Source organism: Canis lupus, chromosome 30 (assembly GCF_011100685.1).
Source record: "Canis lupus familiaris isolate Mischka breed German Shepherd chromosome 30, alternate assembly UU_Cfam_GSD_1.0, whole genome shotgun sequence".
NCBI classification, from domain to species: domain Eukaryota; kingdom Metazoa; phylum Chordata; class Mammalia; order Carnivora; family Canidae; genus Canis; species Canis lupus.
The window spans coordinates 8,474,203-8,498,057 of record NC_049251.1 but is presented as its reverse complement, the minus strand read 5'-3'; the positions used below and the strand labels follow the sequence as shown (position 1 = coordinate 8,498,057).

General features: G+C 37.6%; 1 protein-coding gene across 1 annotated transcript in view; it reads left to right on the top strand.

Moving 5' to 3' along the window:
• Nucleotides 1-23,855, top strand: part of INO80 (INO80 complex ATPase subunit) — a 128,929-nt gene that overhangs the window by 25,462 nt on the left and 79,612 nt on the right. Inside the window, exons 2-14 of the mRNA XM_038580091.1 lie at nucleotides 1,777-1,962; nucleotides 2,197-2,366; nucleotides 2,459-2,526; nucleotides 4,290-4,454; nucleotides 8,869-8,989; nucleotides 10,073-10,287; nucleotides 16,379-16,432; nucleotides 17,233-17,436; nucleotides 19,874-20,069; nucleotides 21,337-21,404; nucleotides 21,811-22,020; nucleotides 22,501-22,581; nucleotides 23,392-23,487. Coding sequence (XP_038436019.1) covers nucleotides 1,820-1,962; nucleotides 2,197-2,366; nucleotides 2,459-2,526; nucleotides 4,290-4,454; nucleotides 8,869-8,989; nucleotides 10,073-10,287; nucleotides 16,379-16,432; nucleotides 17,233-17,436; nucleotides 19,874-20,069; nucleotides 21,337-21,404; nucleotides 21,811-22,020; nucleotides 22,501-22,581; nucleotides 23,392-23,487 — 1,791 coding nt within the window. The 5' untranslated portion in view covers nucleotides 1,777-1,819. The remainder of the gene's footprint in view (nucleotides 1-1,776; nucleotides 1,963-2,196; nucleotides 2,367-2,458; nucleotides 2,527-4,289; nucleotides 4,455-8,868; nucleotides 8,990-10,072; nucleotides 10,288-16,378; nucleotides 16,433-17,232; nucleotides 17,437-19,873; nucleotides 20,070-21,336; nucleotides 21,405-21,810; nucleotides 22,021-22,500; nucleotides 22,582-23,391; nucleotides 23,488-23,855) is intronic.

The following is a 23,855-nucleotide window of genomic DNA, read 5'->3' as shown; positions in this document are numbered from 1 at the left end:
GGAGGAAAGAACCTCAAGCAGACTCTGTACTGAACACAGAATCTCACGTGGGGCTTGATCTGATAACTTGAGATCATGACCTGAGCCGAAATCAAGAGTCAGACGCTTAACCAATTGAGCCATCCAGGCATCCCAGTTTTTTTGTTTTTTGTTTTAAACCCAACTATTCTTGTTTCCTCTTGTTTTCAAGTAAGCTCTGTGCCCATTGTGGGACTTGAATTCAAGACCCTGAGATCAAGAGTTGAATACTCTACCATCTGAGCCAGCCAGGTGCCCCCGTAAGGGTGTATTTCTGGAGTCTCCCGTCTGTTTTTTGGTCTGTGTGGTTATCCTTATGCCACTATCACACTGATCTTATTACTGTGGCTTTATAAAATAATATAAAATCAGGATGTGTAAGTTATTCAACTTATTTTTTTTTAAGATTTTATTTATTTGAGAGAGAGCACACATGAGTAGGGGGCAGAGGAGAGAGGAGGGAGAAGCAGGGTTCCCACTGAGCAGGGAGCCCATTGCAGGGCTCAATCCCAGAACCCAAGGATTATGACCTGAGCCACCCAGGTGCCCCAAACCCTCTTGTTTTTCAAAATTATTTGGCTATTTTGGTTTCTTTGCATTTCCATATAAATTTAAGAATTAGCTTGTTAGTTTCTGAAGAAGAAGAGGAAGCCTGCTGGGGCTTTTTTGGAGATTATGTTTGATCTGTAGTCAGATGGAGGAGAATTTTTAACATGTCCTTTAAGAAGAAAGATTATATTATATAGAAAACTTTTAAAAACTATAATAAAAAGAGAGGACAACTCAAAAGTGTTATGGTTTCCTTTAATACCATAAAGTAGCAAAGAAAATGCTCAAGCTCTACACCTTTGTTTCTCACTCTTTCTTCTACTCTCTTTGCTCCATTTTTTTTTTTTTTTGAGATTTTATTTATGTATTTGAGAGAGCAAGCCAAAAGCAGGTTGCAGGACAGAGGCAGAGGGAAAAACGGACCCTTCACTGACCAGGGAGCTCAGTCCCATTATCCTGAGATCATGACCTGAGCCGAAGGCAGACTTTTTTTTCTTTTAAAGATTTTTATTTATTTATTCATGGTAGACACACACAGAGAGAGAGAGAGAGAGAGAGGCAGAGACACAGGCAGAGGGAGAAAAGCAGGCTCGATGCAGGGAGCCCAGTGTGGGACTCAATCCCGGGATTGCGGGATCACACCCTGATCCGATGGCAGATGCACTTCACAGCTGAGTCACCCAGGAGTCCCTCTATATCTCATATTTTAAAGAATGTTTACGAGTGTGTAAAATACTCTGACAATATCTCTCTTCCCTTGTAAACGAAATACTTCACACACATATATAAATGTAAATACAAAATGAAAAAGGAAGTAGCTGTTTAGAAGATGATACTGAGAACAAGTGTTCCTCTATGAAGTATACAAGTTTGTGGTGTAGATTTAGATAATTGTGGGTAATTGTTAATAGTAGGACAAAAGGTAAGTGGCTCTAAATTTTAAGGTTCTATTTCAAAAAAGTAGAATATGAATTTTTGTGACACAAATAAGACAATATTTCTATATTTTGATATTCTCATTCTTTTAACTTCTGCTTTTGCATTAGGAAACAGTGCCTAATGAGAACTTTATTAAGATCTTTCTACAGACTGCTCTTTTAATCTTGTGTTCTAGAAGGTCTGATTTCTCTTCACATTGATAGCAGGCAGGTAAAATAAAGGGAGAATAAATAATAATTTGTCTTTCATTGTTTAATCTCCATTCTGCAGCCGAGAAGTCGGAGACCCTTGTGCATGAAGACAGATTTGTTCTATGGCCTCGGAGTTGGGTGCCGGGGACGATGGCGGCTGCACTGAGCTGGCAAAGCCCCTCTATCTTCAGTACTTGGAGAGGGCCCTCCGGTTGGACCATTTTTTGCGACAAACATCAGCCATCTTCAATAGGAATATTTCTAGGTATGTGATTATGTATTTCTAATATAACGTTTGACCACTTTCTGATTCCAATTATCTCTGGTTTTAGGGTTAAAGTATTTTATGATTTTTTGGTATGTTTGATATTTCTTTCTTCCTTCTTTCAAATAGAACACAACTTATTTAAAGGATTAGTTTCTTCTGTCTGCTGACCATAAATTATAGTGTTTTACTGGGTTAGTTGTGATTATAGATTTATCATTCTTCAATTTATAGTGATGAGAGTGAAGATGGACTGGATGACAGTAATCCTTTATTGCCCCAGTCTGGGGATCCCTTAATACAAGTTAAGGAAGAACCTCCAAATTCATTGCTTGGTGAAACTTCTGGAGCAGGCAATTCTGGAATGTTAAACACATACTCGCTGAATGGAGTTCTACAGTCAGGTCAGTGTGGTGTGAGATCCCTCTTTGGACCATCAGTTCTCTTGGGGCAGTCGTCCTTTCATTTTTGTTGTTCTTTATGTTTCTTTACACAGAATCAAAATCTGACAAAGGGAATTTATATAACTTCTCTAAGTTGAAGAAAAGCAGAAAGTGGCTAAAGGTAAGAGTTAAGGCAAATGTTTATAATTCATATAACCCATTAAAGTTACAAATAGGAGAGGAAGTTATTGACGCATCCTGACACATTAGCAGAGATTTTTCTAGACATGAATCTTCTATTGTGGGTATGATTTTTTGAAGTGATTATTGAGAAAAATCTAGAGGCCTCAATGGAGTTCATTTTAGCAAACATTTTTGAGTATAAAGCACTGTGTAAAGGAGTAAAAAAATAGGTAAGATCCTTGTCCTCACTGGCTCACATTGTAATCAGGATTATTAGTGTTCTTTTCATTAGTTCCTGAGTAGTTCATTCATTCAGTGAATGTTGATTGAGTATATTCTACCTGCCAGATACTGTTGTAGACAGACAGGGTTCCTGCTCTGTAGAGCTCACATTCAAATGGGAGGAGGCAGTGAGTAGGTCTGTAAACAAAGAAAGAAATAAAAATGACTTCATTAAAGAGGTGACATTTCAGCTGATTTCTGAATGATTAAAACCATGTAAATGTTTAAGTAGGACCATTTCAATCAGAAGGAACATAACTGCAAAATTCCTGAGAAAGGAAGCAACTCAGAATGTTTGGAGAAGACTAGTGTAGCTGGAGCACAATGAAAGAGGGGATGATAGAAGATGAGGTTAGAGAGCCTGATTGTGTAGGGCCTTGTACACCATGTTAAAGAATTTGTATTTTACTCTGGTAAGTTTCTGTGAGTGTTTATAGGGAGGAACAGAGTGTTTCTATATTTTCTGTGAGTGTTTGTCAGCAAGGAAATGGAAGACTCTTATTTACACTCTTAAAAGATTACTGTCATTGGTCCAGCTGAGTTAAGGGTAGCATTTCTTCTGTTGAAACTAATTATTTCTCTATTGCCTTCTTTTATTGTGAAGAGCTCAAAGTAATTTAAAAGTATTTTTTCATTATAATTGTGAGGTCCTTTTAAAAGCTCATGTGTAGAAGGCTTGTTTGCTTCTTACCAGTGAGGGTTTAAGCTATTGGTAATGCAGAAATCTTTGTTTAGCCATCACATTCTTAAAAATGGAGATAAAATTCACATGCCATAAAATCTACCCTTTTAAAATGTATGTAGTTTTATGCAGCTATCACCACTAATTCCAGAACATTTTCATCACTCCAAAAAGAATTTCTATGATTATTAGCAGTCATTTCCCATAGCCCCTGGCAGCCACTGACTGTTTTCTTTCCCTATGGATTTGCTTATTCTGGACATTTCATTTAAATAGAATCATATAATATCTGGTGTTTTGTGCCTGGCTTCTTCCATTTACCAAATTTTGAAAGTTCATTCATGTTGTGGCGCATAGCAGTACTCCATTCCTTTTTTATGGCTAAATAATATTTCATTATCCAGATGATAACAAAATCAATAATTTTTTGGGTTATTTCTCCTTTATTAGTCATCACAGCTTGCTTTCTATATTCCTTTATACCCTAAAGGTTTTTTTTTTTATTGTTTAGTTTTTTTGCCTTGGTATTTGACAGTTAATATATCCTATGTGTAGTTGTAAGTACTTGGTGAAATCTAGCATCGTTGCTCTTTATAGCATTTCCATTATGTTAATTCTCTTAAGTTCATGCCCACTAAGGTCAGTTGGTGTCCTTTTCTTTTCTTGAATTGGGAGACTGGAGTGACTGTGTTCTGTCTTCCAGCTGTTTTTGTCCTTGTTCTGGGAAAGATGCTTGGGTTATAGAAGGAATTGGCTCCACAGCAACAGGTTCCATTCCCATTTCCTTCGGTTTGCAGAGCATTCTGCTAAGTGATGAGTCCAGTGAGGCAGATTCTCAGAGTGAGGATAATGAAGAAGAAGAGGAGGAAGAACTCCACCTCAGCAGAGAAGAACTTCATAACATGTTGCGGCTGCACAAATACAAGAAACTTCACCAGAACAAGTATAGTAAAGATAAGGAGGTAAGAGAATGTTTCAGGAAAATCTCAGGCTTTCATGCTGGGTATTTAGCCTATTGTTAACATTCATTGAAGACTTGTCATTTTACCTTTATATTTAGGTGATGGTGGTAGTGGTTCTACATACAAGCTTTGTTGAAATATATTTCACATATCAAAAATATTTAGCTTTTTTTTTAAAAATTTAGCTTTTTAAAGTGTACAATTTAGTGGTTTTTAGTATATCATAGAGATGGGTAACTATCATCACTATATAATTCCAGAATGATTTCTCCAAAAAGAAATACCACTCTCCTTAGCTTTTGTCTTTCATTTTCTCCATTTCCCTCAACCCCTGGAAACCACTTAGCACTAAAAGTATGCCTGTTCTAGACATTTCATGCAAATGGAACAACATGTAGTCCTTAGTGTACATCTTCTCACTTAGCATGTTTTCACGATTCATTCATATTGTAGCATGTATCTGTACTTTATTCATTTTTATTGCCATATAATATGCCATTGTGTGGACATACTGCATTTTATTTATCTGTGTATCACTTAATGAATTAATTGGATTGTTTCCACTTTTGGCTATTATGACTAATGCTGCCATGAAGATTGTGTACAGGTTTTCAGTATGGACATTTGTTTTTATTTCTCTTGTGTTTTGCCTAGAAGAGGAATCACTGGGTCATATGATAGCTCTGTACTGACCTTTTTGAGGAACTGCCAGACTGTTTTCCAAAGTAGCTGCACCATTTTAAATTCTAAGGGTTCGTTTTTTTTTTTTTTTTTTTTTTTTTTTTTTTATATAAGATTTTATTTGTTGGGGCACCTGGGTGGCTCAGTGGTTGAGAGTCTGCCTTTGGCTCAGGTCGTGATCTTGGGGTCCTGGGATCAAGTCCTGCATCAGGCTCCCTCCAGGGAGCCTGCGTCTCCCTCTGCCTATGTCTCTGTCTTTTTCTGTCTCTCATGAGGGAAAGAGCATGCGCACAGGAGCAGAAGGGGGATGGGAGAGGCAGACTCCCTGCTGAGTGGGAAGCCCCATGTGGGACTCCATCCCAGGATCCTGGGATCGTGACCTGAGTTGAAGGCAGATGCTTAACTGACTGAGCAACCCAGCGCCCTAGGAGTTCCTTTTGAATGCATTTGCTCTTTGGAAGTGTCCCTATCTTGAAAAAACTCCGTTTTTTTTTACATACTAACATTCGATTGATGATAGTTTTAAGTGACAACTATTTGAATACTGTCAACAGAACTTTCTGAGTTTTGTCGGAAGTGTGGTGCTTTGTACATAATGAAAAACAGCATATTTGAAGACCTAAAAACTTTTTAGCAATTGGTTAACATCCACAATTAATTCAGAAAGCTTTGAATAACATGCTGAAAGTTGGGGCGCCTGGCTGGCTTAGTCCATTAAGCATCCAACTTGTGACTTCAGCTCAGGTCTTGATCTTAGGGTTGTGAGATTTATCCCTGGGTCAGGCTCTGTACTGGACATGGAGCCTGCTTAAGATTCTGTACCTGTCTTTCCTTCTACCCCTGGCCCATGCTCACTCACTCACTTGGGCGGGGGGGAGATATATGAAGGTTATAAAACCACAGAAGTAATAAATAGTTAACTGACTATTTTGACTCAGTTACTTCTTAAAGTACAGTGCTAGGCATTTGGTGCTTTAAATATTTGGGTTTGTTTTTTTTTGTTTTGTTTTGTTTTGTTTTGCTTTTTTAGTATAGTTGACATAAAGTATTAGTTTCATTTGTATAACATAAGTGATTTAACATCTCTATACATTATGTTATGCTCACAGGTACAGCTACCATCTGTCACCATACAACACTATTATAATATCACTGACTGTATTCCCTTTGCTGGTCCTTTTATTCCCATGATTTACTCATTCTATAACTGGAAGCCTATGTTTTCCACTCCCTTTCCTATTTTACCCAATCCCCATTACCCTCCCCTCTGACAACCATCAGTTTGTTCTCTCTTTAGATCTGATGCTGCTTTTTGTTTATTTTTTAGATTCCATATATGAGTAAAATCATGTGGTATTTGTCTTTTTCAGTCTGACTTACTTCACTGAGCATCCATATTGTCACAAATGGCAGGACTCATATATATGCATACGTGTGTGTGTGTGTGTGTATACCACATTTTTATCCATTCACCAGTCTTTGGACACTTATGTTGCTTCTCTATCTTGACTATTGTAAATGATGCTGCAGTAAACAGAAGAGTGTACATTTCTCTTTGAATTAGCGTTTTTATTTTCTTTGGGTAAATACCCAGTAGTGGAACTGTTGGATCATAAATATTTCCACTTTTAATTTTTTGAGGAATCTCCATATCGTTTTCCAGAGTAGCTGCACCAGTTTGCATTCCCACCAACAGTGCATGAGGATTTTCTCCACATCCTCACCAACACCTGTTATTTCTTGTGATTTTTATACTAGCCATTCTTACAGGTGTGAGGTGATAACCTCATTGTAGTTGATTCGCATTTTCTGATGGTTAGTGATACTCACCTACTTGGACCCCAAAAGATACTCAGTATCTTTCCATGTCTGTTGGCCACCTGTATGTCTTTTTTGGGAAAATATGTATTCAGGTCCTCTGCTAATTTTTTTTTTTAAGATTTTATTCATTTATTCATGAGAGACACACAGAGAGAGGCAGAGACACAGGCAGAGGGAGATGCAGGCTCCATGCAGGGAGCCCGACGTGGACTCGACCCTGGGTCTTCAGGATCATGCCCTGGGCTGAAGGCGGTGCTAAACCGCTGAGCCACCAGGACTGCCCTAATCACGCTTTAAGTCACATTGTTTTTTTGGTGTTGAATTGTACAAGTTTTTTGCATATTTTGGATGTTAACCCCTTATTGAATATATAGTTTGCAAATATCTTCTCCCATTCAGTAGGTTGCCTTTTTGTTTTGTTGATGCTTTTCCTTCACTTAGCAAAAGTTTTTTATTTTGAAATAGTCCAGTAGTTTATTTTTGCTTTAATGTTGCTATGACTGACATCAGAGAAATTACTATCTCTGTTCTCTACTAAGATTTTTATGGTTTTAAGTCTCAAATTTAAGTTTTTTAACCCATTTTGAGTTCTTTTTTTGTTTGTGGTGATAGAATGGTCCAGTTTCATTCTTGTTCATGTGGCTGTCCAGTTTTGCCAGCACCATTTATTGAAGAGACTATCTTTTCCCGATTGTATATTCTTGGCTCCTTTGACATAGATTAATTGGCTGTATAAGCATGGGTTTATTTCTGAGTTCTCTGTTCTGTATTGTTGAAAAAAAATTTTTTTAAGTAAGCTTCATCCCCAACAGGGGCTTGAACTCATGACACTGAAATCAAGAGTCACATGTTCTACCAACTGAGCCAGCCAGGTGCCTCTCATTTCTGGTTTCTCTGTTCTGTTCCATTGATCATTGTGTCTGTTTCTCTGTTGGTACTGTTCTGTTTTGACACTGCATCTTTGTAGTATATCTTGAAATCTGGAATTGTGATACTTCCAGCTTTGTGTTGTTTCTTCTAGTTCTGTGAAAAATGCTGTTGATATTTTGGTAGAGATTGCAATACTTGGTCTTTTAAAAATTGAAATAAAACATATGTATAGGAAAGTTCATAGATTTTAATTGTATAGCTCGATGAATACTCATTTAATTTGACCATTGACAGGGGATCTTGTGATAGTTCTCTGTGTCATTCTTCTGTCCTAGTTTCAGTTCTTGGACTATCTACAATCTAGGAAAGAGATTCAACAGTGGACTGTTTAATTTTATATTCATATTTTTCCATTAGTAATAAGTGAGACAGAATTAATGTGAGCTTTTGGGGGTCAATTTAAATGCAGTGTTTGAAAGGATCTCTCAGAAAAAAAAATAAGTTATTTGTATGTTAGAATTCTGGCAGTGTAGGCATTATCCTTAATATTGTTGTCATCTTTTCAAGTGAAAAGACTTTAAAGGGGAATTGGGATGACTAGTGACTCTCTAACCAGATAGAAGACCAAAAGCCAGAATAACAGGTATCAAAACATTAGTAAATCTGAGGACCTATTCATAATAGAAATATGGTTTATTTCTTGTTGATGAGTTCCATGTAAAGCCCTTTCTGCAGTTAGTTTTATCTCTAAAATATGTGTCAGGATCAAGCAAGTATTCTGGTGGGAATTGAAGCGTTTTCCTTTCTTAAGTTATTTTCAGCAACTTGCCATGTACATAGCTGATGAACCCATTTTGTTTTGAAGTAAGGAAATAATTCACTTTGAGGTACTAAATCTTTATTGGTCTTTTTGTGGGATGAATACCATACTTAGGAACTATGGTTTTTCTCTGGCTTAACTTTTTGTAATAAAGATGATTTGAAAGGCCATCTTAGAACACAGATCAGCCTTTCTAAGCCTCCCTATCTTTGCCTGCTTCAGTTGCAGCAGTACCAATATTACAGTGCAGGCCTGCTCTCCACATACGACCCTTTCTATGAGCAACAGCGACACCTACTTGGACCCAAAAAAAAGAAATTCAAGGAGGAAAAGAAACTTAAAGGTGAGCATATTGACCTGCCTTCCATATTTACTCATTCTTAGTTTCAATGTTGTATGTAGCCTATTTTTACATTTGGACATTTGAATCCATGAAGTAGAAACTCGCTTTATCTCTGAAAAACCCTGGTCTCCTCTAAGTAGTATTATTAACCTTATTTCATATTTGGTTTATGATCTTTTCTAAAATTATAAAGACATAAGGACTATGGATTCTTAGCCAAAGGTTTAAGCCAGTTTATTCGTTTTTTCTACACACTCTTCCAAATGTTGAAAATGTTCTAAGAGAGGAAGAAGTTGGTATTATGCACAGAAAAGTATGAAGAGCAACCTGAAGTGTTGGGAATAAGTTATAATTGTTGCCATACGTGGAAATTTAAAATAGATCACTTCTTGATAATCTTGTATAGCATTTGTTTGCATGTTTGCCAGGAAGTGTGTTTTCCTCCCTTACTAAGCTCTAAGCAGCTGGAAATCGGGAAGGAAATAGGAAGGGAAAGTTTTGAACTATCTGTACAAGGCGGATTTTATTCCCCTGAATGTATGAACTCTATCAGAAATTCTTTTCAGCCTTCTTCCCTTTCTCCCACATCTTCTAGTTTATCTCTATTTTCTCATCCTCTACGCTTTCCCCCTACAAATTAGTTTTTTGTTCTGTGTGTAATTTTTCTCTTCACAGGTTGGAATGTCCTATTAGAGTGCTTTTTTCTTTCTTTGTTCTTTCTCTTTAATCACCTTACATTGCCGCCAAGTAGAAATGTTTCCTTCCTCTTGGCCATGACTTGAGTTCATGGTACTTTGTAAGTCTCCCTTCCTGTTGTTGGGTTCAACAGAAATTCAGTTTTTAGGTTTTATTCTGTGTTTCTCTTTCATGTAAACCTAGGGAGTATCCAGTATTCTTTTCCAAGTTAGTGAGATCTTCCTCTTGGAATATTAATGGGCCTAAATAGATAAAGAGATAAACCTTGCCAGTCTCAGGTGGAATGAGGAAAACACTTTGAACTGTCTTAAAGTGATGAGGTTGTTTGTGATGTCTTCTGCGGAAGGGCAGAAATGCATGGTTCTCAGGGTCCATTTTCCTTTGCAGCCAAGTTGAAAAAAGTGAAGAAAAAAAGGCGAAGGGATGAAGAACTCTCCTCTGAAGAATCTCCTCGTTGCCATCACCACCAGACCAAAGTCTTTGCCAAGTTCTCTCATGATGCACCTCCTCCTGGCACCAAGAAGAAGCACTTATCCATCGAGCAGCTTAATGCTCGTCGCAGAAAAGTATGGCTTAGCATTGTGAAAAAGGAACTACCAAAGGTACGTGAGTGCCTCCAGCATAGGAGATGGCAACAATATTTTGTCTCCCACCCCTCTAAAGAGGAGCTGTGAGAGCTAGATATCTTCACAGTGTTCAGAAAGGAAACTGATTTCTTGGAATGAAGATTATGTTGAAGAATACTCTCGTCAGTCAACTCTTTTTCTAGATTTTGATCAGAATTCACAAGACAGTTGTATGATGTTCCTTGTCCAAAAAATGGAGGGAAACCTCTTTAAGAAAGGAAAGCAGTTTTCTTATTAATAGCAGTAGAGATGTGATAGCAAATTGATAGGTGGTAATAGAGGAAATCAAAATGGTGAAGTTGAGTTTCTTGGAGAATTTATAAATACTTTGATGTTGGTGAATAATCACAGACATTAGGAAAAAATGTGAATGATGCAAGAGAAAGATGTATAAGCATTCTTTTTGCTCTTCTAATTTGTTTGGTTTTGACATTTTATTTTGATATAATTTCAAACTCGAAAGTTCCAGGAATTGTACAAGGAATGTCCATATACTCTTTACTCAGATTCACCGGTTATTTGCATTTTACTTTGTTAATTGCCTTATAAATTATGTGCAATCCTAATAGAAACATGAACAGGATATTTTCTGAATTTGGAAAAATTGATACTAAATCCAGGATAAGGTCAGTGTATAAGAATTGCTGGAGAAACACTGAAAAAGCCCCATCAAACATTAAAATATACTATAAATCTCTATTATTAAAACAGTGTAGTGCTGCCACATGAATAGGTAAATAGACCAGTTGAGTAGACTAATGAACTTTTTAATAAATTGTGCTGGAACAACTAGGTAGCCATTTGGGAAAAGATAAAATTAGATGTTTCTCACACATACACTCCTTTTTTTTTTTTTTTTCCCCACACATACACTCCTAATGTATTATGGTTCTCAATGTAAAAAATCGTATAAAGACTAGAATAAAACTATTACTTTTCTATTTAACCTTGGTATGGGAAAAGTTTCTTTCTTTCTTTTTTTTAAGATTTTATTTATTCATAGAGAGAGAGAGAGACAGGCAGAGTCACAGGCAGAGGGAGAAGCAGGCTCCATGTAGGGAACCCGAAGCGAGACTCGATCCCCGGTCTCCAGGATCACATCCCGGGCTGCAGGTAGCGCCAAACCGCTGCGCCACGGAGGCTGCCCCACTGCATTATTTTTAATTGCAAAGTAAAGTAAACAACTTCAGTACCTATATGTGGGGCTTGAATTGAACTATGATAGATCTGCACAGTGGATTATTATGCTGTAGTTAAATAATGTTGAGGACCTTTCTGAGATGATACAGAGTAATTTTTAGGTTGCACTGTTAAGTGAGAAAAGCAAAACAAGGACAAACATTATATGGTTTCATTCATACGAGGAATATAAGAAATAGTGAAAGGGATTAAAGGGGAAAGGAGAGAAAATGAGTGGGAAATATCAGAGAGGGTGACAGAACATGAGAGACTCCTAACTCTGGGAAACAAACAAGGGTAGTGGAAGGGGAGGTGGGCAAGGGGTTGGGGTGACTGGGTGACAGGCACTGAGGGGGGCACTTGACAGGATGAGCATTGGGTGTTATACTATATATTGGAAAATCAAACTCCAATTAAAAAATATACAGAAAAAAAAGCAAAACAAAAATAGGTATCTATAGTTATTTATCTTTGATATAAGCAAAACAGGAATACAAGAAAACACACAAGTAAATCGTCATTCATGCAAAAGAGATTCAAGAAGGATAAACTAGAAATCAGAGTTTTTTTTTATAGGGTACAGGTGGGGAAAGTGTAGAAAGAAAGGAGGGAATGGAATCAGGTTAGTAGCAACGTTGGGGGCAGTCTTCAGGTACATCTTTTTGTATGTAGGGCTGACTTTCAGAATCTTAGTAATATTTCATATACTTCTAACATACCCCAATAATAAAACAATTAAAACCAATCGGATGTGTGTGAAGAAGGAGGCTGAGGAGCCATGTGGGCAAAGTGGAATGAAGATAGGAACAAATGTTAACTGTGTTAGAAATGAATAATCAAGTTTCAGGGAAAGAAGAGAACTCACTGAAGTAATGGAGGACTGGATATGTAAGGCTGAAGACCAAAAGAATGGTACATAAATGCTATGATTGACATAGTAAGTGTTTCTTATAAAGGAGTGGGTTGGTAATTTTGAAACTACTTTATATGTATACTGAAATTGAACAAATAATATGTTGTAGATAACAGCCAGTTTCTCACTGTTGGGAGCACTAAAGTGAAGCATTTGAAATTTGATTGAAATCAGAGCTATCAGTATAAATTCTTAGAGATACACACACACACACACACACACACACACAGATATGTACAGAAATATAGTTGTGTGTGTACACATACGCAAGTATGCGTAAATACTTATTTTCTAGCTCTTTGCTAAGAATGCCTAAAAACAGTGAGACCCTAGTAACAGTGAGTATATCTTGTACCCAGATCTTTTTTTTTTTTTTTTTTTTTTTTGTACCCAGATCTTGATTTCTAAATGCCTTTTCCTTTCTAAAAGGAACCAGAGCTCCTTGAAAAAGTAGTTTATTCCAGAATTTGGCAGGGAAAATAACAAGATGGGCCTTAAACATCTTGTAGTGCCAGAAAGTAAAGAAGTGCCTGAAGAAAGATGGGTATGGGGAATTGTCAAAAAGAATACAGAAGCAGGATCCCTGGGTGGCACAGCGGTTTAGTGCCTGCCTTTGGCCCAAGGTGCGATCCTGGAGACCCGGGATCGAATCCCACGTCAGGCTCCCGGTGCATGGAGCCTGCTTCTCCCTCTGCCTGTGTCTCTGCCTCTCTCTCTCTCTCTCTGTGACTATCATAAATAAATAACAAAGTTAAAAAAAAAAAAAAGAATACAGAAGCAATCTGAAGGAGCTCCTGAAAGTCAGAATAATTGAGCACCGAAATTGATCATGATAATGAGCACCTGGGTGGCTCAGTTGGTTAAGCATCAGATCTTTATCTCAGTGTTGTGAGTTCAAGTCCCACAGTGGGTTCCATGTTGGGCATGGAGCCAACTTTTAAAAAAAGGAAAAGATAGTACTGAAGTTTAACACCTAGATTAAAAGAAATACCTATGAGTCCATACTGTTTTAAATAAGCAAATAGGTAAGGTAGAAGGAGTAGCTCTCTTCCTTGTGGTAGAATTCAAGTTAATGAGTGCAGAAGGAAAGAAGGAAGTAGAGAACCATTATTATACAAATAGCACAGAGATAATTGTTGCAGACTGGATCCATTGATGAAGGCTGAAGTTAGAAGAGAAAAGGTTAGGGGAGAAACAGTTTGCACAAACCAGTTTGGACAAACTAAAAGCCTCTACTCAGCACACATATTAGCACAAAAAGAGTAACTATTGTGGTGAAAATTGGGGCAGAATCGACCTTACTCAAATGATCTAAATAGCCACTAGTAAGATAGGTTTTGATATCATGAACTTGACATGAGACACAGAGAAAAACACATTTCTGTGGTATTCTTGCCAGTATGCATAATGTCATTCCAGTCATGAGAAAATACCAGAAAAGCACAAATTTTTGAACATTCTGCAGAGTAACTGATTGGTGCCTTTCAAAAGTGTTCAGTATGCCATAAGAGAAAGATTGAAGAAATGTGACATACAGGAAGAGACTAAGGAGAGAAGCAACTAATAAATACATCATGAGATCCTGTTACAGAATCCTGGAACAGGAAAGAGGATTTTAGTGGAAAAATTGTTAATATTTAAGTAAGACTTGTAGTTTGGTTAATATCTTACCAGTGTTATTTTCCTTTTTAGTTATTATATTCTAGTTATATAAGATGCTTAAACTAGGAAAAACAGGAGGGATGGTAAGGGAACTCTATTATTTTTTGCAACTTTTCTGTAAGTCTAAAATTTGTTCAAAACAAGTTTTAAAACGTTATGGCAAGAATAATGCAAGGAACTGCTATGTTACTTTTACTCATACTTAGCAATTGTTTGCTTCCTTTGCTTTTGTTACATATATGCCTACCCCTCCCCCCCATTTTGAGGTTTAGTTTGACACTTTGTACTGAATTTCCTTGTAATATCAATGTGTGCTTCTTAAGAAAAAGGGCATTCACTCATATGGAACCACAGTGCAGTTATAAAAATTATCTAGTCCACAGACCATATTCAGATTTCATCAATTGTTTCTATAACTTCCTTTATAGGGCTTTTATTTTTTTCTTGATTCAATCCAGGATCCAATCTAGAATTCCATGTTTCATTTAGTTGTCACATGTCTTTAATCTCCTTTAAATCTGACACAGTGTTCTTTCATGACTTTTATTTATTTATTATTATTATTATTTTTTTATTTATGATAGTCACAGAGAGAGAAAGGGAGAGAGGCAGAGACACAGGCAGAGGGAGAAGCAGGCTCCATGCACCGGGAGCCTGACGTGGGATTCGATCCCGGGTCTCCAGGATCGCGCCCTGGGCCAAAGGCAGGCGCCAAACCGCTGCGCCACCCAGGGATCCCTCTTTCATGACTTTTATTTTTGAATAGTATACCCTTGTTATTTTGTACAATGTTTCAGAATTTGGGTTCATGTGATTCCTCATGGTAAGATTTGGGTTTTGCATTTTAGGCAGGATTACCAAAGCAGTGATATGTATCCTTTTTATGACACATTAGGAGGCACATGACACACCTATCCCAGTATGATGATACTACTTCTATTCCTTGGTGTGTTGGTGCTTCTCTACTTTATAATTACTATTTTTCTCCCCATACCAATTAATAAGTATTATTGGAGAAAAAAATTAGGAATATTCTTTTTTTTTTAATTTTTATTTATTTATGATAGTCACACAGAGAGAGAGAGAGAGAGAGAGAGGCAGAGACACAGGCAGAGGGAGAAGCAGGCTCCATGCACCGGGAGCCCGACGTGGGACTCGATCCCGGGTCTCCAGGATCGCGCCCTGGGGCAAAGGCAGGCGCTAAACTGCTGCGCTACCCAGGGATCCCTAGATAGGAATATTCTTGATAAAAGTTATGGGGAACCCCTCTTTGTATCTGGTGAAGAGCCTTCAAAATGATGCCCTTCTGGGGCACCTGGCTAGCTCAGTGTGTAGAGTGTGCAACTCTTACCCTACAGGTCGTGAGTTCCAGCCTCTCACTGGGTATCAAGATTACTTTAAAAAACAAATAAAAATAATTTTTAGAAAATGATGCTCTTCTGATGATCAGGAATTCAATAGAAGTATTTGAGATTGTTGTCTTTAAAGTGGCAGTAGTTGCTTAAGCATTAGTAAAAGGAAGTTTTTGATAAAGGGCCTAAAAATTCCCAGAAGCAGACAGTCTGAGGTGGGAATTTTGCAGAAATGGCATTTTGGCCATCTATAACTTTGCACCCATTATTTCTTCAGAACTAGGGAGAGTGTTCTTTAACAGTTAGAGACTCACTCACTCAGCTGTGCCTACCTATGCTTTGTCTTCTCCCATGTGGATCATCATGGAAATCAGGTTTCTTTATTGAGTTTTTTGTTTTAACTGAATTAGAAGACAAAATAAGCAGCTCATGACTGGTTTGTTGGCTGCGGAGTCATCTTGTGTTAGATCTGCCTTGGACTTTTTTGTTTGAGAAGCTGAAGCTTAAGTGTTGGCAGAAATTCATAGTAACAGCAGGTTTGTCCTTGCTGAAGGATAGAATCACAAATGGAGAGGCTAGTTTACCCCTCTCCTAACAATTTCTGCATATGAGTGCCTGCTATCTCAGCTTCTTTGCAGATTGGCTCCGGAAAGCAGTGTGTTTTATTTAGTCAGGATGGTGTATGTTGGATATGTTGTTATATTTTCCTAGTCCACTTCAAGTCTTAAATATAACTTAAATTCTTTCCAAAAGGATACAAAAGACTCTATTTAAGGCAACCACAGCACTAGCTTATTTTTCTCAATACTACTTTAGTAGCTTTGTATGTGTTTCTGAGTTGGTATGTTTGGATGACTTTATTTTTTTAAACCTTGAAGACTGGAATAAAAGACCGTGTCTGTTTACATAATCTTATTTCAGAAGGACTCCTAAATGAAATAATTGTTTTTAAATATTTTAGGCCAACAAGCAGAAAGCTTCAGCTCGTAACCTGTTTCTCACCAATAGCCGAAAGGTAAATTTTAGCTTTATATTTCCCATTTTATGTTATGCTGCAACACGTTAATGTTTGCTGCATTTGTCTCTTGTGACCTGTCGATAATAAATCTAGTGACTAAGGGGATTTCTAAATGTTTTCAATTTATTTTATAAATAAAATTACTCTTCCTCACATTTCTGGTATTTGAACCTTTTTGGATGAGACCATAACCTGCTCTGATACCTTAGGCAGATTGTGGAAGCTTCTTGCGCTCAGTCTCAGTCTATCTAAGAAATGATGGTGTTAATATCAGTACCTTCCTTTTAGAGGGAAGTAACACAACTTTGAAAGCTGTGAGATCAGATGAGGTAATGTTATTAGTTCTGTTTCCCTGGGCTAGTCACCCATCCTTGGTTCCTTCATCTGTAAAATGATGTTGATACTACCAACTTCATAAGGAGTTTTGTGAAGAATAAATTAGTTTAATATATGTTAGGCTTAGAGTGGGGCCTCGCATATAATAAATGTGTTAATAACTATTATTATTAATGCATGTAATACTTGGTAACTTCCCACTGTATCTCAGATCATTATACTTCTTTACTTCATCTACTAAGGCTATAAATATATAGGTTTCTCATTCCATATATTGCCTTGGGGTCTGGATCTGGGTCATAGTACCATGTGGGGACATGAGTCACATTGGGGGAGAAAGAGATGTGACCCTAGGAAGACTGTGTGCACTGAGCAGACTGAGGAATGCTGTGGCTTAAAGCTCAGGGAGAACTGGCCCTGCTGTTGGGTGTTCTCTTTTCTGTGAATGTTGTCATCTGCAGCTTGCCCACCAGTGCATGAAAGAGGTGCGTCGAGCTGCCTTGCAGGCCCAAAAGAACTGTAAGGAGACCTTGCCTCGTGCCCGCCGCCTCACCAAGGAAATGCTTCTCTACTGGAAGAAGTATGAGAAGGTGGAGAAGGAACACCGCAAGCGTGCAGAGAAGGAGGCCTTGGAGCAGCGGAAGTTAGATGAGGAAATGCGGGAGGTATGACTGTAATATAAAAATTTGAAAACCTTGATTGCTGCAGCCATAACCAGAGATTGGTATGTACTACATACATTATAAGTTAATCAATGAAATCATTGAAAAATCATTTAAAGGCATAATTTTGAGGATAGTAACTTGAGTAAACTGATTTTTATCCTTTCAGTGAGGTCCTCTTTCTAGCCTTCACCTCTCTTTTTCTATGCGAAGTTTTTCTGTTCTTTGTAGCCTTATTCCTCTGTATATTTCTGAGGACCAAAAAAAGAAAAAAACAGAGATGAACCAAAGAAAAAGAACACCGCATACAGCTTATCTTGGCTTGGTTCCAGGTACTGGCTGCAGTTTCTACCTTGTTGGAAGGGCAGAATTGGCTGCCAAATTTAGGGCCAGATAGAAACGATAGACAACTAGTCCAGTTTTGAGACCCATCCCCCACCTGTTTCACTGGTTTAACTCTCAGCCAGTATTCTTCTAAGCCTGATATCAGCTGATGTAGGTGAAAAGATTGTTCGGGGAAGCAAGAGGAGAGAGTAGGAGAACAAAAATCCTGTGCTGCCATGGGCAAACCAATTGTGATGTGTGGAAGGAAAGTTAAGGTCTGGAGGAAAGGAATCAAGGGATTGGTTGATGTTTTCTTTCAGGTATGGGTAGAACTCCTATCAGAGCAGAGCTGTGAGCTGTGGCCTCTTCTGAGCTCTTGATCTTCCCTCCTTATCATGTCGTTGAGGATGAATATGGACTTTGTCCAGTTCTCTTAAGTCCCCTGGGTAACCTTTATCTTCACATGTAAGATAAACATATTAGTGTGTTAGGAAACATTTGATGCTATCCAGAATACTTACCAGATTTAGAAGCATTTGAGAGTTAGTCACAGATCTTGAAATTTTTCAAGCAGCCAGACCTGTAGTCTAAGTTTGTGAGACATTCTCTCAGTTTTTTTGATAGTTAACCAATGAATTTCCTTCATGGTTATGTCTATGTCTTTCTCCAATCTTTTGGAATAAAACTATTTGTGATGGAACTTTATTATTCCTTTAATTTACCTTATTCCTTTAGGCATGTAGCAGTTGACTTTTTTAATATTAAAGGAGATATTTTTTGTTTTAATTTGGAAAGGTTTTCTTGATAATACATTAGCTTTGCTAAATACTAAACATAAACACCTGTATCCATTTTGAAAAATAACTCCCTGTTTTGTTGAACTGTTCTTTTAGATTTCCTACTGATTTGAATCTGGCTCAAGTACTGCAAAACCTTAAAGAGAAAGCACAGTTTTATGTACAATACTTTAGGACTGGTCTCCTTTCTTGGCTAATAACCTCCTTGTTATGTTTTTATTTTTCATTTGGGGAGATAGTGGATCAAGGATAAGTCAGCTGTATGTCATATGAATTTTATTATAAAATAGTTAATGCAGAGTAATGACTAAGTATATATTTGTATGTTTGTATTTGAGCTATATTCATATTTTGTAGATCATTATCACAGATAACTATACATTGGTTTTGGGAGTGTTTTCTTCTTTTGATTGGCTTCTTATTCTCAAATATCTCCTGCATTGACTTTCAAAATAATTCATAGCTCCTGGTCACTTATTTTGACTTTCAGTGATGAAGATCTTTTAACATGTTTACATTTTTTAAGATACTAAAGCTATACACATGCATCTACACCCAGGTTATGGAATAAAATGCATTGGTTGAGTTTAGTTGGTGTCTCAGTGCCACTCTAGGAAAGTAATATAATAAAGAAATAAGTATTTTGTTTTTAAAATTTTATTTATTTATTTTAAAGATTTTATTTATTTATTCACGAGAGAGACAGAGAGAGGCAGAGTCATAGGCAGAGGGAGAAGCAGACTCCCCATAGGGAGCCCAATGTCAGACTCAATCCCGGAACTCCAGGATTATGCTGTGAGCCGAAGGCAGACACTCAACCACTGAGCCACCCAGGTGTCCCAGGAAATGATTTTATTTTATTTATTTTTTTAAATGATTTTATTTATTCATGAGAGACACACACACACACAGAGAGGCAGAGACATAGGCAGAGGGAGAAGCAGGCTCCATGTAGGGAGCCTGATGTGGGACTCGATCCCGGGACCCCCAAGATCACGCCCTGGGCCAAACCGCTGAGCCACAGGCATCCTGGAAATAAGCATTTTAGACACAAGCCTAATGAAGAAAAGATACCATGTTGTAAATGAGAGCAAATATATGTTATTATTAGATATAAGTGAAGGCTATTCTTTGCTGTAAGTCCACTGACTTGATTATAGTAAAATTGTGCATTAGCAGTTATTACTTTTCTAAAGGTAAAGAATGTGTAAAAGAATTACATGCAAACTATATATAAGATTTAGTGAATTCTATTGATCACATCTTGTATGTGATTGATGATTTGACTCTATTTAGTGAATAACTTTTTTCCCCTTTAGGCCAAGAGACAGCAGCGAAAATTGAACTTCCTAATCACCCAGACAGAGTTGTATGCCCATTTCATGAGTCGCAAACGGGACATGGGTCATGATGGAATTCAAGAAGAAATCCTAAGGAAACTGGAAGACAGTTCTACCCAAAGACAAATTGACATTGGTGGAGGGGTGGTAGTTAACATCACACAGGAGGATTATGGTGAGTCCTGAATCAGGAAGTAAGGAAGTGGGTACCCTCCATTTTTTTATATCTGAAGTTGTGCACATTATTATTATTATTACAAGCTTTATCTTGATCAGTAGGTAATGATTAGTAAAGGGGAATTTATTGCACTGGAGTAGGGAAAGTATAAGCAAACATACAAAATAACTTCTATTAAAGAATTTGAAAAGGAAAAAAGGAAAGGGTGTGTTTATATGATCTTGTAAGTTTGGGAATATTTTATATGTTTTGATTTGTTAGTAGAAATATGGAGGGTGTTGATTCTGTCTCAGCAGAGAAAATCACGTCACATATCAAGATTCTTGGTGATACAAGTCAAGCATGAGAAGGAGACTGTTGAGTTGTGGAGTTTTGTTTTGTTTTGTTTTTTAAGATTTTATTTATTTGTTTGAGAGAGAGAAAGAGCACAGGCGCAGGAAGAGAGGGAGACAAGCAAACTCCTTGCTGAGCATAGGCTAATGTGGGGGGGGTCTATCACAGCACCCTGAGATTGTGAGCTGAGCTGAAGGCAGATGCTTAACTGACCCAGTCATGACGCCTCTCAGTTGTATTTTTATGACCACAAGGGAAGGAATGAATTGGGGTGAAGTTTGAGGGGAATTTTACAGAAACTAGTGATCAAGATCACATTGAGCTCAGAATAAAAAGAATGAGCATGCTTGCAAGGATCTTGGGGGTTGCACATGTCTTTATTTCTTCTTTGGGAGTAGTTTCACCCAGCAGAAATCTATCAATTTTGAGGGATGCCTGGGTGGCTCAGTGGTTGAATGTTTGCCTTTGGCTGAGATCATGATCCCAGGGTCTTGGGAATCAAGTCCTATATCAGGCTCCTTGTGTCTGCTTCTCCCTCTGCCTGTGTTTCTGCCTCTCTCTCTTTATCTCTCATAAATAAATAAAATCTTAAAAAAAAAAAAAACCTATCACAATTTTGAATCCTCATTGTTTTGCTTTTCTTTGTTTTGTCATTGCTTTGTGCAAGAAACCCAGGATTAGGAGATGAGCTTAGTTTCCTGGTGGCTTCTGTGAGCTGGCTTGGGCTGCTAGAGATCATGGCAACCCTCTACCTTCATCGCCACTTCTAGGTCCTTACCTCTGTCATGTAATTTGAACTTTTCTGCTCTCTCATCCTCTGTCAGCTTAGGGATGAGTAAATTGAGGGAGTTAGGGATTGACAGTGTTGTGTGAGTTGTATCTTTGAAGGAGATCAGTTAGCATGTGATAATCTGTAAGTTTTCCTTTTCAGATAGTAACCATTTCAAAGCCCAGGCCCTGAAGAATGCTGAAAATGCTTATCATATTCATCAAGCTCGGGTGAGTTAGATTGAATTAAAGTAAGTAAAGAAAGTAAAGACTATACAGCATAGGAACCCCATGTAACAGCATCCAAGGCAGTATAAACTTGACCTTCTCCCACCAGCCCCATCCAAACAAATTTTATATTAGATTTTTAGCAAATTCCTTGATGAAGCAGGTAGTCATGTAATATGGCTTAGTGGCTGCTCATCAAAAGCATATTCTTAATTTAATTGTTAATTTAAAAATATTAGTAATATTTCATATATTGTATTTTATACATAATATATTATATATACATATATACATAATATTATCAGAAAGTTTGTTCCATTTACCACAAGGTAGATATATTGTCATTATGAACTTTATTTGAATTTCATTTTTCCCTCATATTTTCTTCTAATGTGTTTTTATTTTCCAGACAAGGTCATTTGATGAAGATGCAAAAGAAAGTCGAGCAGCTGCCCTACGGGCAGCAAACAAGTCTGGCACTGGGTTTGGGGAGAGTTACAGCCTGGCAAACCCATCTATCCGGGCTGGGGAAGATATTCCACAGCCGACAATTTTTAATGGCAAATTAAAAGGCTATCAGCTGAAAGGCATGAATTGGTTGGCAAATCTCTATGAACAGGTGAATTTTAGAACTGTCATACCCACTCTTTCATTACTTGGTTTCCTAAAGTCGTCAGTTCAGTGTATTATGAAATGAGCACAAGACAGTGCTTTAAATTTCATCCCTTTTGAAAAGCTTTACCCTTTGACAAGGGTCAGAAAGATGTCTTTATATTTTTAACGTGAAATTTTATTGGAGAATGTTTGTATCCTGTACATAGTTTGTCTTCGGTGGTCTTGGTAAACCTGATTGTTTTTTTGCCTGGATGAAATTAGCTGAAAACCTGGCTTTGGCCTCTTCACCTCAGATATCATGATTCACAGTTGTAGCTATGGAGTTGGGAAAAGTAATCATCGCATTAGTGGGTAATAGTGCTGAAATGATATTTCTAATCACTTCTGTTTAAATAAGTCTGATAGTTTGGTTAGTTCTTTTGAACAGTAGATTGAACTCTGTGTAATGGAATGTGAGAGGTATTGACTGCATTTTTTTTTCCAGGGCATTAATGGCATTCTTGCAGATGAAATGGGCCTTGGTAAAACAGTACAGAGTATTGCCCTTCTGGCCCATCTAGCTGAGGTGGGTAAATGCAGTCTTTCTGTCTTCCCCACTCTAGATTCAGGGATGAGAATCAGCCATTATCAAGCGCTATGCTAGGCTTTGTAGCATATGAGGACAGTAGGACTGACTCCTTGCCTTCAGGGTCATTACAGGGTGACACAGTATGGTGAAGCATTTTGGTTTTCAAGACTAAAATAGTTCTTGAGAATGTGTGGTTTGAAATATTGCCCCCTGTCCCCTGTCCAGAGCCTTTAGTATAGGGCAAAGACATTGTAGTTAGTTAGACTAGAAGACCCAAGTCCGCATCTGAACAATGTGAACTTGGGCAATTCAATTCATCTAATCTCTTTTGTTCTGACTTCACTTTAATTCCCTGAGGTTAGTTTCTACTTCTACAAACTGAGGATAATATCTACTTTGTAGGAATTCTGCGAGAATTAAATGGGAAAATATGTATAGAAGAAAAGCAAAAACTCCAATAATAGTAAAATTGTTACTATTTTAGGAAAATAGTAACACATAAAAGGGAAAGCAACGCATAAAAGTCAGGATGTCATAACTGCTTGGTAAATGATAGAAATTAGGACCTCTAAGTGGTGAGGGTGGGACTAATTTCTTGGTATTTTTTCTCAAGATGTTTTCTGAGCAAATTCCTTGCTGTGTTATTATTAACATAGGATATTATACTAAGTATGCAGATGTGGGAGCTAGGCACCATTTTTCTTGTTATAATGTATTATTCTTAAGCTGCGCTTGTCATTAATTATAATTTTGAACTAAATATCTTCAGTTTTCCTGCAGTTAGCTGACCCAGTTTTTGTCTTTCAGAGAGAGAACATCTGGGGACCTTTTTTAATAATTTCACCTGCTTCTACACTTAACAATTGGCACCAGGAGTTTACTAGATTCGTTCCTAAATTTAAGGTAAAAATCCAAAAATTTCTGTTCTTTATTTTAAAGATTTTATTTATTTACTTATGAGGGACAGAGAGATAAAGAGAGAGAGAGAGAGAGGCAGAGACACAGGCAGAGGGAGAAGCAGGCTCCATGCAGGAAGCCTGATGTGGGACTTGATCCCGGTTCTCCAGGATCAGGCCTTGGGCTGAAGGCGGTGCTAAACTGCTGAGCCACCCAGGCTGCCCTCTGTTGCTCTTTAAAATAAACTTTCTGACTTTTCTTTTGCTGCCTTACTAATTGGTCTGAGTTTTGAATTTTTTCCAAAATACTTTGCATTCAGCCCCTTTAAAAGTTACTGATGGGTGGAGCTCATCAGTTGGTTAGGGGTCAGCTCA